At 44.0% G+C, this 20,379-nt stretch overlaps 1 protein-coding gene across 2 annotated transcripts in view; it reads left to right on the top strand.

Moving 5' to 3' along the window:
- SPTBN1 (spectrin, beta, non-erythrocytic 1) overlaps positions 1 to 20,379 on the top strand; it is a 276,936-nt gene that overhangs the window by 124,436 nt on the left and 132,121 nt on the right. Inside the window, exon 1 of one of the 2 annotated variants that reach the window (XM_006873536.1) lies at positions 16,202 to 16,738. The exons of the other annotated variant lie outside the window; for it this stretch is intronic. Coding sequence (XP_006873598.1) covers positions 16,630 to 16,738 — 109 coding nt within the window. The 5' untranslated portion in view covers positions 16,202 to 16,629. Of the gene's footprint in view, positions 1 to 16,201; positions 16,739 to 20,379 lie in introns of those variants that run through there. 2 annotated transcript variants of the gene reach the window in all.

The raw sequence follows: 20,379 nt of genomic DNA, 5'->3' as shown, positions 1-20,379 counted from the left end.
CTTGACTGTCTTTTGAATCTTGGTTTCCCTGGCATACCATTATAAAATAGACACTTGGAAAAAAAAATCTAGTGATAAAAGGTTGAGTGGAGAGGTGGTGGGTACAGATGGGTTTGGCAAGTAATAGGGAAAAGGCTTAGTGTCTCTCTCCTCTCAGTTCATTCCTCACCTGCCAGTAAAATTATTGCTGTTATGTGCCAATGAGTCAGTTCCAATTCATTGAGAACCTAATATAGGGTTTCCAAGGCTGTAAATCTTTCTGGGCACAGAAAGCCTCATCTTTTTCCCACAGAGTAGTTTGTGGGCTCGAACCTCTAACCTTTTGGTTGGCAGTACAGTGCTTATCTACAGAGCCACAGCACACCCACAAGTCTAGTAGTAGTGAGTAGTCAGGTGCTTCTTTCATTTGTTTTAAAATACTTCCTGGGGAAGCTGTGCCCTCAGGACATTATAATTGTGGTGGTAATGGTGGTGTGCCATGTAGTTGGTTCTGACTCATAGCGATCCTGCATAGGGTTTCAGAGGCTGTAAATCTTTATGGGAGCAGAAAGCCTCATATTTCTCCCATGGAATGGCTGGTAGTCTCAAACTACTGACCTTGAGGTTAGCAGGCCAATTCTGTGAGACAAGTTGGGGGGTAGTGGGGGGGCGGGGAAGGCAGTGAAGAGAAAGAATCTTGAACAGCCACGTTTATTGGGGTCCATTGTGTATTTTGTTCTGGGCTGAGCTGGGGGACTAGCTAGAAGATGCCAGAACCACAGTCTGGGCATTCCTTTCTGAGCTGGGCAGATTGGACATCAGAGAACACTGAAAGCCATCTTAGCCTTTTTACTTCACTTTGGGTGTTGGACACTGGACGGTGAGGTGGGAGAGGGACTAGGATGAGCTTTCTCTGATGTCATGCCTTGGGCCCACTTCATTGACAGAGAGCCAAGAGAAATGGCATGGTGCTCATTTTATCCTTACTTCCCTGGTTCTTCAGGTTTGCCCTAGAAATTAAATAGAGGTAGCCAAAGCTTAGAAGGCCCACTTTCGAATCTGTGGTATAGCAGCAATTCACGCTGTATCTCAGGGCATGTTGCTTAACCTCTGTGCCTCACTTCTCTCATCTGTACAATGCAGTAGTGAACTTAGGCAGGTGAATGTTTAAGGACCTGTTCGGAGTTCTAGCGATCGTCTTTAAATTGTGAATTTGGTCCAAACTAGGGGATGTCACATAAAGTGGAATAGTCTCTGTCCTTTACCCTGTAGTACCACTTCCTCATAGACCCTTTGCTTTGGTCAGTGTTTAGGCTTCTGAAATGGCTAAATGGTTTATGAACAGTTGTTTATTAGAGGATACTGGGCTGGGGTAGAAGGTTGTGCAAGATTTACATCTGCTTAAAACAGTTTATGACCTCCTTCACACACAGAGTAGACAGGGATGGGCAACTTGGACATTGGCTACCCAAAATGGGGGGAGGGGAGCTACAAAGGCAAGAAGTGACTGGCTTACAAAGCTTTCAAGAGGGAACCTAGATCCAGAGGGTGTGGTGGAAAGTAGAATCTCCAGTGAGTAGCATCCAGTGCTGATGAAATGAAATGCAGATAGGTCTCTTGTGATATAATAGTGAATTGTTGTTATCAGGACTGATTGTGAGGTTTGGAAAGGTGGACATGTTGTAGCAAGGAGGGGAGTAATTAACTTTTCAGTCTAGGAGCGGAGGTCCCTGGGACCATCAGTGGAGAAGAGCAGATAGTAGGACCCTACCCAGAGAAGCAGCGATGCCTTAGATGGAAGCAGAGATGATGATGTGGAGAGGTGGAGCAGCTGGAGACTTTAGATCCAGAGAGGGAGAGGGTCTGTGTGCTGACGACCAGTGGGCAGGCTTGTAGTTGATGATGCATGGAAGGAATTGTAACCATGGCAATGAAACGATATATGATAGAATGAATGTAAAACTAATATTCCCTCTTGTAAACTATCACATAATTCACAGTAAAACATTAAAAAAAAAAAACCTAAAAAACAACGGTTTATGATCTGTTTATAAGAACATTATATCCAAAAAATCCTAGAGATTTTCTTTCAGGTCTCTCAGTTTTTAGGGAAAGCATCCGAAAAGCTAAGGGTCCAGCTCAAGGTCAGAGTGTGTCAGTGTTGAGAACTGAGCTGGAGTCTACTCTTCACTTCTCTTGAGTCTGTAACTGGTGTACACTCCATTATTCTAATTAGGCTGATAATCTCACTGTGCACAAGAAATGATAAATACTGTAAGGCATGTATGATCATTGCCAGGGAAGGGGAACTAACGACACTGATACAAGGTTTCCAAAAAGGAGCCGCCATTCAGCTGGGATAATCCATTGGAATAATCCAGGGGACGGGGGCAGATTTTAGACTAGGAGGAAAGGGGAGCACCCAAAGAAGAGGTATGGAGATGGGAAAGCCCAAGACATATGATGGTATGTGGATCAGTTTGGCTGGAGCCCAGGGACAGGTAGGGGACGAAGTGAGCCACTCCACCAGGGTAGAATCAGGGAACTGACATTTGTTGAGCATCTGTCCTGGGTCAGGCATTCTTGTTTGGTGGCTTACCCATGTCATCTAGCATTCTGAGTAGGGGAATGACATCCTGACCATGCATCTGCTCAAGGACATCACATGCTTCCCACCCCACTCATGGGCCTGGGTTCCCATCCTCCTCAGTAAGAATAAAAGTTGGGTACACTCTGGTCCAGTAGGAAATTACCTGGTTTGAAATGGGGGAAGAGGGAAAGAATATATGCTTCTGAAATAAGGTCACCAGAGCAAGAGTAGAAAAAAGAAAAAAATTTTTTTTTTCAGTGAGCTTGGAGACTATCTCCCAGTTAATGGGCAGCTGGCACTTCAGAGGGACCAAGCAGTGCATGAATGACCCAGCGCCTGGGTCCATTGAGGGGCTGCCTAGCTAAGTCCTGTGGGAAGAAGGCCTCAGCTATCTTAATGAGAGATCTGCAGAGGCTCAGGTCCTGAGGAGGAAGGAATGACTGCACCTTCCAAGTATTTCACATCTTAACGTGCCAGGGCCGCCTGAACTCATTGTTCCATGTGTCCCTGCCACTGGGTAGTCGGGGCCTGTTCTTCAAAGAGCAAGATGTAACACACACACCTACCCCCCAATAATGGAACATACTGGGAGGGATTTGGTTAGAAGCCCACTACAATTGCACAGAGAAAATGGCATGGCAACAGAGAGCATTTGTGTGGAAGAAACTCCGCTCCCCGCCTTTCTCTGCTCTGTGCTTTCTTCAGCCCAGCAGAGAAGTGCAGTTGTGGATCCGTTCCAGAATGGCACTTGCTATAACTGTCTCCAACCAGCACTTGCTACATGGATTTGTGTGTGTGTGCCTGCAGAAAAGAATTCACAGCTTATAGCCTCCTGGGTCCCTCAGATGGTCTGTGCTCTTGGGTGGGACTGAGAAAAGGTTGGACAGGTTGACTTTTGCCCTCTAGAACAGAGCTGATGAGATTTACATGCCCACAGCTTCCTGTTTCTCCTTCCCTGTCCAGTTGCCTGCTCTTCTCACCTCTGTTCATTTCAGTAGGTTTATATATTAAGCTCCTGGAAAAGGGAACCATGGGTGTGAATATTGGAGGGCAGGGCCCAAAGGCCTATTTTACAAAGAGTAGACTTACATTTCCTCCTTTCTTGTTTCTTTCCCACGACTGGTGCTCCCAAGAACTAGTGTCTTCTCACTGCCTGGTCTGCCCCCTGGTAGCACTCTGGCTTGGTGACTCTGAACACCTGCGTGTGGCCACCTTTTCCCTGGATGTTGGCAATGGGATGCAAATCTAGAAATTCTGGGCAAGACCAGGCCTGGCCCCAGTTGCATTCCTCAGATGTTCTTTTGCTGTAAACCACTTTCCTGTAGAGGAGCCAGTTATGGCTCTGGCTAGTGTTAACCTTCACAGACATAGCAACACCTGTTTGCCAAAGGTGGGGCCCCTGCACTAGGGCATAATTTTGCCCTTACTAGAGCCTCTGAATATGCAGCTAGCAGATAAGAATCCAGGGAAAAGGGTTGGCTAGGGTGAAAGATTCAATAAACTGCATTCTTTCCCCAGGACCCTGGGTGTGCTTGTTCTGAGTACACCTTCCTTGCCATTTTTCTGTCTCTCAGAAGGTGCTTTGTGTTCTGTTCTGACATAGCTAGTTGGACCAGAAACAAGGACAGGGATAGGAACAAAATTTAGATTGACCTTGGTGTTTCAGATTTAGCCATTTATGACTGGATGATTTTGTGATGTGTGTACATGTAGGCAGGCGCACGGGTGTGTGTGTAGACACACAAAGACCCATATCCTCCAAGGAACAAAGACAGCAGCCCATCTCTAGTCTTTTCTGCCGTACTGTACAAGTAAGCTGGGGTTAAGAAAATACCGTTAGCCATTTCCCCTATATATTGATTTTTTTTTTTTTTTCCTATTTAGTCTTAGTTCTGAAGTGTCAAATCTGAGAGTCCCACCTGAAACAAACATTGGCCTTTTAAAAAACATAGACCCTTTATAATTTCTTTCCTAGTAAGCATTGTGTGGATCATGACAAGCTATGGATAATATTGCGAAGTATGAGTATTCTGAACATTTAATTGCGCATGAGGAATCTGTACCTGGACCAAGAGGCAGTTGTTGGAACAGAACATGGAAACATTGGCTGTTTTAAAATTAAGAAAGGTATATGACAGGGTTGTATTCTTTCACCATACTTATTCAACCTGTATGCTGAGCAGATAATATGAGAAGCTGGGTTATATGAAGAAAAACGTGGCATCAGGATTGGAGGAAGACTCATTAACAATATGCAGATGATACAACCTTGCTTGCTGAAAGTGAGGAGGACTTAAAACATTTACTGATGAAGATCAAAGAGCACAGCCTTCGGTATGGATTACATCTCAATGTCAAGAAAACAAAAATCCTTAACACTGGACCAATAAACAACATTTTTAAATCAGTGGAGAAAAGATTGAAGTTGTCAAGGACTTCATTCTTCTTGGGTCAACTAGCAGCAGTCAAAAAATCAAATGACGTATTGCATTAGGAAAATCTGTTGCACAAGATGTTTTGAAAGTGTTGAAAAGCAAAGATGTCAGCTAAGGTGTGCCTGACCCAAGCCATAGTGTTTTTGTAAACCTCATATGCATGTGAAAGTTGGATAGTAAATAAGGAAGACCACAGAAGAATTGATGCTTTTGATTATGGTGTTGGAGGAGAATATTGAAAGTGCCATGGGCTGCCAAAAGAACCAATAGATCCATTTTGGAAAAAGTGAGCCAGTGTGCTCCATACTTCGGACATATTGTCAGGATGAACCAGTCGCTGAAGAAGGATATCATGTTTGGTAAGGTGGAGGGTCAGAGAAAAAGAGGAAGACCCCCAATGAGATGCATTGGCCAAGTGGCAGCATCAATGGGCTCAAGCGTGGCAACACTAGTGAGGTTGGCCCAGGATTGGGCAGTGTTTCTTTCTGCTGTGCATAAGGTCGCTGTGAGTCGGCACCAACTCGATGGTGTCTAACAACAGCAAGCATTGTGTGCTCATTATCTGAGCTGTTACTGCTCTTATATCTAGAAAATAGGATCTTGAATATGCCTTTCCTGGTGTATTATGGGATTAAAGAGAAAAGACTGGAATATATTAGGACTTCTGGGGTGTGAGAATACCTCCCAGGTAGAGGACTGGTTCTGCTACTCAGAACTGTCCTTGTCCAAAAATTCAAAGCAGTGACCACTCTGGTCCCCAGCCTGTGGTCAGTGGTTCCATGTGACGCAAATGGTATCCTCATTGGTGTGAAGTAAGGGATGGCTGATGGTGGGACAGAATGTGGAGCAGGCGCTATACAGTTCCCTCTAATATTTGAAATGTTTTTTATGAAGAGTTTGAAGACTAGCACTTGCAGCTGCCAGGATTATCCTAAAATATTTATAAATATTTATCTCAATTTCTAGACTGATGCTATGAAGTCATCCCATTATTATACCCTCTTTTCAGTCCCAGAGCATCACATAGTTAGAAAGTGGACAGGTCATCTCATTTGCTATTCAATCTGCTAAGGACCACCTTCCCTCCTCAACTTTCTTTGCGTTTCTGAACCCTTGACACAAATGTTCACATGGACAGTGATCCAGGAGTAAGTCTCAGGTGATCTGGTCCCTGATCTTCTAGGAGTTGGGTGGGTTGTGAGGGAGAGGGAGGTGCTGGTGACTGTTGCAGCTTCCCAGGCTGTGGGTCTGTGAGCTCTGGGTGCTATTGGGGAGAAAGGACGCTTTATGGGAGGGTGGCACCAATGCTCCTGTCAGTGATGTATTACACAGGGAGTTGTTTTGAAAATTAGTCTTTTAGGGTGGAAAAGTAGCTTCAAATGATTTCTTTTGTTTTCTTGCTTTTCCCTGGATTTCATGTTGGTATGTTTGGATGATTGCATTTTCTGGTGGTGGTGGTTGTTGTTGTTGTTAAGTGCCATCGAGTCGGTTCCGACCCATAGCGACCCTGTGACAGGGTAAGTGGGAAAATTTCCATTGAAAATGAGAAGGGTTTTGAAGAGAGGATACACACTGAAAAGTAAGCTTTGGGGAGAATGGGAGGTTGTAAGTAGGTAGCTAAGGGATGGGAGGCACTGTAGGCATTAAGTGGTAGAGAGAGAAAGCTGGTTGCGGTTATAGACTGAAGACTTGGAGAGGGGACAGGAGGCTCCTGGAAGGGAGGGAGTAGGTGGGCCAGAGAGATAAGACAGAAGGAACGTGTCTGTGAAGTGTAAATGCTCCTCTGTCTGGCCACACTAGTGGAAGAGGATTATTTTCACAATATTATTTCAACCTCTTATAAAGAAATTGGCCGTAGTGGTCTAGCTGTCAAGCGATTTTGACAGGGCTGAAGGAAGAAGAGAAAAGGCAGATCTGGAAATGGTAGTAGAAGCAGGAAAGAATTTGACTGAACAGTTAATATGTGTAACGTTTTCTGTCCCTCCCTGTTCCCACTGCTTCTTCCCCAGCTCTGGGTTGTAAACAAAGCCCATCACAGTTTAGCATTTTTGCTGTCCTCTCCCAGACATTTTCAATCATGCTAATGTTTGGATGTTCAGGAAATGGACACCAAAATTTACCCTTTCAAGTTTACTGTTGGATGCAGGAAAAGCATTCATCTGGTTTTTTCTCCACTAAGACTACAGAAAGGACTTAATCTTTACCCCTTCATGTTCCCATTTCACATCCAGAATCTTAAGTGTACAGGCTCATGGAGTATGAGACACAGAAGAAAAGCAAACAAAACCAAAGCCATTCACAACAATAGAACCCTCAGAGGTGTAACTTCTGTGTCTCATCCTGACCCAAAATGAAAGTTGTAGAGACTCCTGAGGAGCCTTATTTTGTACCATTTATTGGTGGTGGTGAGGGTGATGAGGGAGGGGGGTTGAGAAGTATAGCGATTCTTAATAAGTTGGGTAGATTCTGAGCACATAGGAGATATAGCAGAGGTGTAGTTGAAAATGTGAGGAGGAGGAATATGGTTGGTGTGAGGTTCTGTTGGGCAAAGCACTGGCTCTCTCTGGACCTCAGCTGCCTTGTTAGCAAAAGGGAGAGAAAAAAATACTTACCTCACAGGTTAGTCAATTTAGAAGGTATTTGGGCAAGAATTTAGCTACTGAGCAAAACTTGGTCAATCACAAAAGGACAAATATTGTGTGAGGCCACTGTTGTAAAAAGTTAAGATAGTATTTTCTTGCTAAATGAAGCATTCTATGATGAGAGGTGGGGGTGGTGGAGGGAGGGAATTATTCACGGGCTAGAGGGTTGTTGTTGTTGTTGTTGTTAAGTGCCGTCGAGTCGGTTCCGACCCATAGCGACCCTGTACAGGGTTTCCGAGGGTGTAAATCCTTACGGGAGTAGAAAGCCTCATCCTTCTCCTGCGGAGCGGCTGTTAGTTTCGAACCGCTGACCTTAAGGTTCGCAGCCCGATTCGTAACCACTACGCTACCAGAGCTCCTGGGTAGACACATGTTAATGTGGGTGATGGTGAAGGCAGTATACCAGAGGGAGGTTGGCAGAGGAAAGATGAAGGCAGCAGGAGAAACAGGAAGGAGTGCAAGAGTTCAAGGAAATAGAAGTGAATACTGTTAGCTGATGGCACATGGAGGGGCTTGCAATCACTGTAATTAAGCAAAGTAAATAGTTTGCTGAATGTAAAACTGATGATCTGCTTTATAAACCTTCACTCAATTCACAATAAAAAGTTAAAATAAAAAAACCTACAAAGTGCTGTGATAATGTGATGTTATATGTTTATCATGACCATTTAATGTACTTTTAGGATTATAGATTCCAATCTCTTTGCTTTTTAGATCAGGATTCCACAGCCTCTTGTTGGTACTCAGAAGTTAAAGTGAGCCTCGCCTCAGTGCCTTACTCTGGAGTTGGGTCTTTCTATGACACCACACCGCTTCAAATTTGTTTTGTACACAAATAACCATTAGGATCTTGTTTTATTTACTTTTATGGCATCACAAAGATGGCAGATAAGTGCTTCAGTGGCTTTTGTCCCAGACTCACAACTGACTGACAAACTCAGTTGTGATCATCTTTCATCCTGCCACGGAATTCTTGATGTGGCCCAAAGGCAGGCATAACTTGATCAGAGCTACCTGCATATGTTGATATTCATGGTTTGGGTCAAGGCAGTAGTTTTTCCCATCAGGAAAGATTGAGGAGAGGGGAAAAATTGAGGAACTATTTCCACAGGAACCGTGGCTGACTGTTAAGCCACTGAAAGCGACCTTCTGTTTCTGCCATGTTGCTGTTGTTGTTATATGCCGTGGAGTCAGTTCTGACTCATAGCGACCCTGTATAGGGTTTCCTAGGCTGTATATCTTTACGAGAGTAGAAAGACTCATCTTTCTCCCGTGGAACAGCTGGTAGTTTAGAACTGCTGACCGTGAGATTAGTAGCCTGATTGGTAACCACTATGCTAGGTGTGTTCAGAACCCTTCATCCTAACACTATAAATAAAGCTGTGAATAGGATACCTGTGTCTTGCTTTATTAAGATGTTTTTGTTGTTGTTAAACTTCAGTTTACACTCATAGTGAGTCTGCTTGGGGTTTCCGAGGAGTGGTTGATGGGGTATTGAGATAGAGCTGGGCAAACACCTGTGAATTCCTTCTTTCCTTCTGCAGAATGTCCCTGTCCTTCCCCTCCTGTCTCTGAAGTAAAGTGACCCTCCTCATGGGTAAGCCTGACTGTTCCACACCTACCTTGTCCCACTGACCTCTTCCTGTCCCAGATCAGGGCTGAAACCGTATCAGCTCAGCTGGACTTTGCCCACATCCGCTTCCCTTGTCCCTGTAATTCCTGTTCATGATAGTGTTACCTTCCATCTACTTCTAACTCCTTTTCACCTATCCCCCTTCTTCGCTAACTCTATAACCAGCCTTCTGCTTTTAGTACTCAGCTGACCTCCTGATTTGCACCCCAGAGAGTCCTTTCTCTGACTTCTAGTTTCTTCACTCTCTCCTTGGTTTGTAGAAGACAGCTCACTCTTGGCCGTTGTTTGTAACTACTTTACTGTCTTCTCCGTAATTTTTTCCCCCTCCTAAAGGTTTACTCCAAACCTCAGCCTTTCCTAGAACTTGGGGCTTAGTCTTTTACCTCTTAGTTCCATTCCTAAATGTAAAACTCCATTGTTGTTCTGTCACTTCAAACTCACAGGGACTGTACAGGGCAGAATGGAGCTACTCATAGGATTTCCAAGGCTGAAATCTTTACGGAAGGAGATTGCCACAGCTGTGTCCCACTTCCACCTAGTTTCTGGTGGGTTCCAACAGTCTTTCTGTTAACAGCAGAGTGCTTAACCCCTGTGCCACCAGGATTTCTTGTCCTAGATTTAATTCAAATCCTATGTCCACTCTTACTACTGGGTCCCTGAAGCTTTAGATTCACATCCCTGACTGTTTTGTGGGCATGTCACCTGAAGGCGTTACAGGTAGTTCAGATTCTGCCCCTAAATAGCTATCAAAACCCCAGAGTCCTCTCTCCTTCCATCTTCTCCATTGAACTTACCACATAGTTACCAAAGACCTGTGGATGAGTTTTGGCATCTGCCCATTCCTTTTCATGCCTGTTGCTACAACCTGGTTTGTCTTTTGACCTGGACAATTGCAATAACCACCTAATCAACCTCGCTGTCTCAGTCTCTCTCCTTTCTACTCATTCTAACCCTCCACTGCCAGGTGAATCATCCCTAGAGCCCAACCCACACTTAGACCTCTCTGGCGTAGAAGTCTCCACTGTTTCCCAGCTCAGGCTTAATTCTAAGACTGCCTCTCATGGCTTTTCCCTTAGCCTAACAGTTCTGTAAAACCCAGTGCCACTGAGTCTATTCAGTAGTCCCTTGTACTCCAGCCAAACTGCAGAACTCATTGTTCTCTGGACAGTTGGCGTTTTTATTTCCACTGTTTCTCCTTCACTAAAAGAAGTGGCTTTCCTCTTTTCAGCCTCTTGATAGTCTGTGATTAAAGGTCTGGTCAGAATGCCAGTCCTTCTTGGAGGTAGTTCTCCTACTTGTCTTCCTGGGTAGATGGAACTTTTCTTCTCTCAACTCTCATGGCTTCCCTCTGGCTGGCCTTTATCTTACATTTCCTCCAGGTATTTTTGTGCTTGCATGTTTGACCTGCCTTTTGCCAGCACTCTCCTACTCATCTTTGAATCCTACACAATATTCAACAATGTGCCTTGCACACGGTTGGAACGCAGTAAATATTGCATGAATAAAGACTGAGTGACTCTTCTTTTACCTCCTTCCAACTGCTTAGTTGGCGGCAGACATATGGGCCACTGGGTTGTGGAAATGAAGCCTTCTTTCACTCCTGCCTGGCTGCATCACATCAACTGGAGTCCTACTTCTCACCTCCTGCCCCCATGGGGTTATTAAACCCTTCCAAGCCTAAAGCCATTTGAACTGCAACGTTTGAGGTTCAAGCTCACTAGCTGCTCCTCGGAAACCCTATACTGGGTTGCTATGGGTCGGAATCAACTCGATGGCACTTAACAATAACAACAGCCTCTCAACATTTCTTTCCAGTACTTTCATGTGTTCATTCTGCCTGGCTTTCTCTGTTCTTTAGAACCATGTGGGTCCACACATATTTCTCCAAGGAGTCATGGTGGTACAGTGGCTAAGCACTTGGCTGATAACTGAAAGGCCGCCAATTCAAATACACTCACCGACTCCACAGGAGAAACATGTGGCAATCTGCTTTTCATAAAGATTGCTGCTGTTGTTAAGTGTCATTGAGTCAGTTCCAACTCATAGCAACCCTATATAGGTTTTCCAAGGAGCAGCTGGTGAGTTTGAACCGCCAACCGTGGGGTTAGAAGTCCAGTGCTTATCCTATGGCACCACAGGCAAGAAAACTCTCTGGGGCAGTTCTGCTTTGTTATATGGAATCACTAGGAGTCAGAATTGACTTGATGGCACCTAAACACAATACATATCCTCTAAAGGACTTTGAGGGAACTCAGTCACTAGTCCCAACATCTCCCTCATCACATTGTAACCTGGTTACTGATTGTTGCTGTTAGGTGCCTTTGAGTTGGCTCCAAGTCATAGCAACCCCACACACAACACAATGCCCAATCCTGCACCATCCTCGGTGCTATCTTTGAACCCATTGTTGCTGCCATTGTACCTTCCCAGATTATCCCAGGATTAACCCTTTGCTTTACCAAGCATGATGTCCTTCTCCAGGGACTGGTCCCTCCTGATAACATTCCCACAGTATGTGAGATGAAGTCTTGCCATTCTGCCTTCTAAGGAGTACACCCTGGCTGTACTTCTAAGACAGATTTGTTTGTTCAGCTGGTAGGCCATGGTACTTTCAATATTCTCCACCACTACCAAAATTCAAATGCATCAATTCTTCTCTATTTTCATTATTCAGTGTTCAGCTTTGACTTGCATATGAGCAATATTGCAGCAGATTTGCTGTAATGCAATACGTCATTTGATTTCTTGACTACTGCTTCCATCAGCACTGATTTTGGACCCAAATAAAATGAAATCCTTGACAACTTCTGTCTTTTCTCTATCATGGTGTTACTTATTGGCCCAGTTGTGAGGATTTTTGTTGTCTTTACATTGAGTTGCAATCTATACTGAAGGCTATATTCTTTCATTTTCATCACCATATGCTTTAAATCCTCTTCGTTGTCAGCAACTATGGCTGTGTTTCCTGCATGTTGCAGATTAGATTGTTAATGAGCCTTTCTCTAATCCTGATACCACATTATTTTACATATAATCCAGCTTCTCTGATTAGTTGTCTAGCATACAGAGTGAATACCTATGGTGAATAGATCCAACCCTGACGCACACCTTTCCTGACTTTAAACTATTCAGTATCACCTTGTTCTGTATGAACAATTGCTTCTTGGTCTGTGTATAGGTTCCACATGAGCACAATGAAGTGTTCTGGAATTCCCATTCTTCACAGTGTTCTCCATAGTTTATTATCACATGTATAGTCGAATGCCTTTGCATAATCAATAAAACACAAGTAAACATCTTTCTGGTATTCTGTGCTCTCAGCCAGATCCATGTGACATCAGTAATGATATCCCTCGTTCCACAGTCTCTTTTGAATCTGGCTTGAATTTCGGGCAACTCCCTGTTGGTGTGCTCCTGCAACCATTTAAAAAATTATCTTCAGCAAAGTTACACTTGTGTGAAATATTCATTTTTTAAATAATGTCTACCTTCTGTAGGGTGACCTTTCTTGGAATGGATACAAATATGGATCTCTTTCAGTTGGTTAGCCAGGTAGCAAGCTGACTTCCAAATTTCTTGGTATAAACTACTGAGTTTTTCCAGTGCTGTATCAGTTTATGGAAACATTTCAGCTGGTATTGGGTCAGTTTCTGAAGCCTTGTTTTTTGCCAGTGTCTTCAGTGTATAACTTGTCCATGTTGTTGTTGCTGTCAAGTCAGTTCCAACGCATGGCAACTCTGTATAGGGTTTCCAAGGAGCAGCTGGTAGGTTTGAACTGCAGACCTTGTGGGTTGCAGTCTAGTGCTGATCCTAGGGTACTACACCAGATGACCAACTTGTCTATAGAATCCTTCAGTATTTCTAGTTGGGACATGAATTTTTTCTTTAGTTCTTTTAGCTTGAGCAATGTGAAGTGTGTTCTTCATTTTTGGTTTCCTAACTCGAAGTCTTTGCACATTTCATTCTAATACTTAACATTGTCTGCTTCAGGTATCCTTTGGAATTTCCTGTTCTGCTCTTCTAAATTTTTTCCATTCCCTTTAGCTTCTCTACATTCAAGAGAAAGTTTCAGAGTCTCTCCTGACATACACTTTGGTCTTTTCTTTATTGCAAAAGTTGGAAACAAAGAGGAGGGATGGTAGTTGGAAAACATGGTCTTGGTAGTAGAAATGACACTGGAGATCGTATGATAGAATTTTGCAAGACCAACCACTTCTTCATTGCAATTACCCTTTTCAACAATACAAACAATGACTATACATGTGGGCCTTATCAGGTGGAATACACAGGAATCAAATAGAGTACATCTGTGGAAAGAGACTATGGAGAAGCTCAATATCATCAGCCAAAACAAGGCCGAGGGTCAACTATGGAACAGAACATCAATTGTTCATACGCAAGTTCAGGCTGAAGCTGAAGAAAAGTTGAAAAAGTCCACAGGAGCCAAAAGACAACCTTGAGTATATCCCACTTGAATTTAGAGCGCATTTCAAAACAGATTTGACACACTGAACACAACTGACTTTAAGACCAAGAGAGGAGTTGCGAGATGACTTCAGGAACGTCATACATCAAGAAAACAGAAGGTCATTATAAAAGACACAAAAGGAAGAAAAGACCAAAGTGGATGTCAAAAACCTGACTAATTAGAAAGCTCATTTCCTATACTTTCCTGTACCGTAAAAAACCCTGGTGGTGTGGTGGTTAAGAGCTTGACTGCTAACCCAAAGGTCAGTAGTTTTAGCCAACCTTCTGCTCTGAGGGAGAGATGTGGGAGTTTGTGTCCCTAAAGATTTACAGCTCTAGAAATCCTGTGAGATAGTTCTACCTTGTGTGAATTAATGCAGTGACAGTGGGATTTGGTGGGAAGTTGAAAGAGAGATGCTTAAGAGTAGCGACTCGTACACTCTTCACTTCATAAGTGGCTTAAAGATTAAAAGAAAGCACTATAAATTGGCAAGTTTCATTTCCTGTGCTATATAGCTGGACACTTAGAGACCTGTCACTTCATCAGTATGTTTAATAGTAAAGAGGGACTAGTTAAGATCTGAAAATTTCCTCTCTTGTAGTCTTGATGCATTATGTGGAAATTCAAGGAAAGGTGAATTTTGAAACAATATACTTTTAATTTCTGAATAGTATTTAACCAGTTTTTAGAGAATTTTCCCATCATCCCCACAGTGACCTTGTAGAGGTAGAAATAATTAGCCCTATCTGATAGCTGAGGCTTAGAAAGAATCCAGGGTTTGTTTTTAAGGTCATAGGGCGATTGAGGCATGACCAGGAGTTGAAACTGTAGTCTTCCGAGTCTTAAGTCAACTGTTCTCTCCAAAACCTAGTTTGTTTTCCTGCCTGCCTTCTCAATCAGTGTTGAACTGTGTTTGTTAGACGGCTTTAGACATTGCCTTGCCTCTTGGATTATAAGAAACATTGTTTTATAGGCCCTGTAGGATAAGCACTGAACTGCTAACTGGAACCAACTCCACAGAGAGAAGTCCTCAGTGGGCCTAGCTTAAAAAACAAAACAAAACTGAATTTGGATGAATTAAAGCCACAGTTGTGTGGATGGAAAGAGTGGGGGTTGTTTAGAGTAGACTTGAGGTTTAACTCCAGCCTGCGACAGGATGCAGTTGCTTGAATTACACTGGCCCTGGGGATTAAAGTAAACCTGGGGTGGAAGCCCGGCTCTTTCTAGAAGACTGGAATCCTTTAATAATGAAATTACCTCTTTCAGTGAATATTGCTGCAGGGCTCCATGCTGGAAATGCCAAATTTCGAATTTGTTGTTCCCCTGATTTAGTGAGGAAAAGGAGGGGGAGGCACGATATGCCGGTCAGTTATTTCCGGAGAGTAATTTTGATCAGTGCTATTTTCTGTATAGGAAATTTTATTTTTGGTTGAGATTGATAGGATAAGGTAGAGCGGAGAGCTTTTAACATTTGTTGTTGTTATTGCTAAGTGCTATAGAGTCGGTTCTTACTCATAGCGACCTGACCTTGTATAGGATTTTTGAGGAGCAGCTGGTGGTTTTGAACTACCGATCTTGTGGTTCGAAGATCAGTGCTCTGATCCTACAGCGCCACACCAGGTATCCATTTGGAGCAATGTAACGTTTAGAGGCCATGTTTTACAAATCTAAGTAGGCCTGGAATACTTTCTGTTCTTTCTCATCTCCTCACCAGATTGCAATGTGGGTTTTACCTGCGTACCTTTCTCCCACAATGCCATGCACATCGGTACTCCACTCCACTCACTCTGTAAGGTCGTGATGCCCGAGATAACCTTCGGTTTAACATCCCATGATGGCAGCCTAATCCGCTGAAAAGATACTTCAGCGAGCCTGACTGTACATCTCCCCTCTCAGTGGCCCTGCGCAATGCCCAGAGTGACTGTTTGTACTTCTTTCCGGTTTCCCGGCACAGCCGCGTGGTTGACGCGCGCGCATTGGGGACGCCGCGCGCGCCCAGGTGCGCGGTCCTGGTGGCGGCGTTATCTCCATAGACGCTAAATAGTGAATGAGCCTCCCGGGTCGGGGACCTGCGGGCTTCTAACGCTCCCTGGCCACTCGGCAGACGTGCTCTCTTTTTCATGTGATAGTAATCGGAGACTTTTCCGTTACATGAGGCTCTCAACAAAAGATTGTAATTCCACCAGCTTTGTTTGGGAAGGTAGCACTGCGGCCGTGGGCCGGCGACGCGGCCGGGGCCAGCTTCGTGCCGCGGCCGGCGTCTGCCGAGCTAGGTGGGCGGGGGCGGCCGCTGGAAGTGCGGGGACGGCGGGTCGGCTGCGGAACGGACAGCCTCCCTCAAGCCCCTCCTCGTGGCTCTGCCTGCGTTTCCTCTACAATGCTGTTATGCTAATCAAGTGACATCACCACCTGATTAAATTACAAACCGGCGGCCGCCGCGGGCAGCCGGGAGGAGGTGTGTGCGCTACTCCCGCGAGCTCCCGGGCTCGGCGACTGTGGCATGTTTAGGATTGGCCATATTTAAAAAAAAAAAAAAAAAAAAAATTGAAGTAGGATTTGCGCCTCCCTCCTTTCTCCTGCCTCTCGTCGATAATTTATTTACAGTTTCTAGGCGAGAACCACAAAAGGAAAGAAAGCAACAAGGAATTAGATGCCTGAGTGGTAACTCGTGGCCGGGCTAAGGTGGACTCCTCTGCGGCCAACTTCCTATCAGGTCACTCTGCTGGACTTTCAGACCGGAATGGGCCTTGCTTAAGGGCCAACACTTCTCGTCGGGGCCTGGAGCCAAGCCGTGCGGAAGCAGCTTCGTGTTGGATGGGGCTTGGAGGGGATCCGTGCGGGATTTCCTTAGTGCAGCCCTCCAGGGCGTTACGCTGAGCATAATGGAATTGCAGAGGACGTCTAGCATCTCCGGGTCGCTGTCGCCGGCGTACACGGGGCAGGTGCCTTACAACTACAACCAGCTGGAAGGTAGATTCAAGCAGCTCCAAGGTAAGCCCCCTCCCAAAGGCCCGGCCTTGAGGCTTTATTTGTGCCATATGGTGTGTGACTCTAATGAAGACTGGCGGCCGCACGGCTCGACTCGGCCCCAAAGCCGCTGGTTGGCTGCGAGCACCTCATTCACTACTTTTACAGAGTCAGTTTCTCACTTCCTCTGCTCTAGCAAAGCCACCATTTGGAGTCCCGCGCTCACTGGTATACTTTTGGCTCTCTTGGTTGTCAGGTATCGGCTGCCTGCAGCAATACACATTTTCTCATCTTTTAGTTTATCTTGGCGTCTCGGGAGATTAATGCTAATAAACCTGTTAGTATACAAGTATTTGATTCCGGGTCGTCTCTGCCGCCTCCCAGTCCCCAGCCACTTACCTACGCAAAGCCTTAAAGGTGTAAAGTGCACTGTTTGAGACTCAGTCCGGTAGAACAATAGCTAAGGGAAGGAGGGAGTGGTCTTTTTGTCGTCTTTTTGTCCTAAGCTTTCAGTAAATTACAGTTTTGATTCCTAGGCTTAATTTTAACGCTTTTGATGTATTGTGTTCGGGGAGACAGCCTTCCCATCAATTTAGTGGGCTATGTAATTTATAATGAAAGCACGTTATTGTCATTCCAATGTTATGGATTGGATTAGTTGAATCAATTATAGGTGTTTAAGAGTCTATGTTAGGTTCAATAATTGAATGGATCCAGTATTTTACTCCAGTAATTTCAGGGAGGGCAGGGTCCTAAAGCACCCTCCCCTCCCCCCACCGCACGCCTGCAGCTTCCTGGCCCCAGCAGCCTTTGGCGTCCCAACTCCGCCAGCAGGCCTAGGCGGCGGTGTCTCAGGGCTTACACATGAAAAAAGGATTCATAACTGGAAACAGAACTCCTTCCGTTTGGAAGCCCTTGGAATCAGCTATAGGCCAGGAATTGGTTATAGTGCTGTGAAAAAGTAGCCTTCGCAGACCGTGTATGTTTCTTATTTTAACTCTTCTTGGTGCCACTAATGTTCCTTTGAGGAGGGAGGAGGAAGGAAGGAAGCAACTCAGTCCTAGAATGTTTTCATTGGGAAAGGGTGGAGGATATATTTCATTCATAGGTTTATTTATCTTGTGAAATAGTTGACAGTAATGACACTTTTCTGGAAAACAGAAGATAGAACAGGACGTGATTTTAAACATTTGCTAGGCTGTGCTGCATTCCTGGGACAGTTAGCTAGGAGGAAGCTCCATTCAGTTGAAGGAATGTCTGTGTGTCTTTGGTGTATTCTTAGAAGGTGAAATTTGATTTTTTTTTTTTTTTTACCAATAAAGAAAAAAAAAGCAAAACGGGCTAGGGTTGGTGAGGGGGACTTGCACTTGCAAGTGATAAACAGAGAACAGGCATGTATATGTTATCTCTCTGTTGATACTAGCTAGGAGCCCCAGAGTTTCAGGTTCTGAGAATTAAGAAAGCTTCTCTCCTCTAGTTCCAGGCCTGGTACATGGTACTTAATGGTATCAGAACACCAAGGGAAAGCACTCACATGCTCATCCTTGCTTTGAAAATCTACCACCATTCTCCACTCAGTTCTGGCCTGTAGTCTCAGAAGAAATGTCAGACTAGGAGAAAGGAAAAGAACCTTAGGAGGAGTAGAGCACCTTTAGGCCCACCCATAACAAAGGCTGTTATTCTGACAGGGTTAAAGATGGTTGTAAAACTGCTCAGAGAAGGGTGGAGCTTACATGCAGGAAATGTCTTAAACTGTCCTTTCTGGGCCATGTAAAATTTAAGATTTTTCTTTTTAAACGTCACCATGTGCCCATGATATTTTATCTCCTGCAAGCTTTTCAAGGGAATCTCTTCAAAGAAGTGGGCTTCATGTTTCATGGTGCAGAGTTTTTTGTTTTGTTAAGTAACCTTTGTACCCTAATTCAGCTTCAGATAACCTTTATTTCTAAATTTTGTGGTCTAGAAGTTGCATAAGTTCTGTGCTGGTATTTCTATAATAGAAAACCACCCAAGTTGAGGAACAGAGAAAGGATGAATTAACTTTCAGGTTAATTCTCTCTGGAGAATTACAAACATTTGGTAGTCAGTTCTGACTTCACAGCAACCCTGTGTAGGGTTTCTCAAGAGTGGCTGGTGGGTTTGAACAGCCAATTTTGTGGTTAGCAGTTCAGTGTTTATCCTATAGTGCCTCACCAGGACTCCAAGTATACCTTTTCCCAATTCTTCTTTCTTTGACAAAAAATAAGTTCTGTAAGCTTGAGGACCGGGCAGTGCTTCATTCTGTTGTACATAGGGTTGCTGTGAGTCGGTACTGACTTGATGGCACCTGACAACACCAACACTCCCTCCCTTCCTTGTTGCCGTTCTACCTTATCACTATGCCTCTCAAACTGAGGTCCTTGATCAGTAGCATCAGCACCACCTAAGAACTCGCTGACCTACTGAATCAGAAACTCTGCAGCTGGAGCTCAGCTATAGATATTTGTAACTAGTTTTTCAGGTGATTCTATTGCATGGTACAATTTGAGAAGCACTTCCATATTGGATCATTCATAGTTATCTTTTTACAGTGTCTTGGGGGAAGGGAGGGAGTAGTCTGCATGAACACCTGTAATTTACTTTTATCGAAGAATGAAGAATTAGGAAAAGATATGTTTTAGGTCATTGTGTAATAGTGGAAAAGGCACTGAGCTACTTAGCAATTGGTCCTACCTTACTTAATTAGACAAACTCTTTAACATCTACAGACTTCAGTCCGTTCATCTGCTAGATGGGTCAATTATTTGTCATTTCCTCACTAAATTGATGTGAGGGGCAATATAGAAAAGAGTTGCAAGTTTAGAAAAAATAGAGATGAAGATAATAGTGTTTGTAGGCTTCAAGGATAGTTTAGTAAGGCATCTGGTTTAGCTTCACTTAGATTCTTAATAAGGAATCTTTTGGACTTATTTAACCTTAAAAATGAAAGTCCCAGCAACTTGACTTGGAACCCAGAAGCCTAAGCATGTGGGAGGTATGTAGAAAGTGGCATCTGACCGTGGCCTTATCCTGGACATCTGAAGAGCTGGGCTGCTATTCCCTTATCTGAATAACTGTCAGGTTTACTTTCCAGGGTTGTGTTGAACAGCAAGTACCTTGATACTGAAATATACGTAATTTCTGTGAAAAAGCACTGAACTTTTGAAAATATAAAGTACTGTTAATGCTTCCATACTTTTTTGAAGAAGAAAATGCTTACATCTAGATGAACTCTGAGCATTCCGGTATTATTGATTTTTATTAGAAAGTGTGGTAGTGCAGTGCTTTAAGTGGACCTCAAGATTTTTTTATTTATTGTGAATTGAGTGCAGGTTTACAGACAAGATCATCAGTTTTATAGTCAACAAATCATACGCTTTGTTTGATGTCAGTGATTGAAGCCGCCCCCTCTTCCCCTCTATGTGATACCTGTTGCCCCGCTTCCCCCTGTGGTTACCTGTGTACAAATATCCTCTTTCAAATGCCTATATATTTGTGGGTAAAACACACACACACATATTCACATATACATACAGGAGCCCTGGTGTGGTGCTGAACTATAAATATAAAGTCAGTTGGTTTGAACCGCAAGGTTGGTGGTTCAACCTCATTAGTCACTCTTTGGAAACCCTGTACGGGGTCACTAT

The sequence above is a fragment of the Chrysochloris asiatica genome, unplaced genomic scaffold (genome assembly GCF_000296735.1).
Source record: "Chrysochloris asiatica unplaced genomic scaffold, ChrAsi1.0 scaffold00245, whole genome shotgun sequence".
NCBI lineage: Eukaryota > Metazoa > Chordata > Mammalia > Afrosoricida > Chrysochloridae > Chrysochloris > Chrysochloris asiatica.
This window is presented reverse-complemented; position numbering and strand designations above follow the sequence as displayed.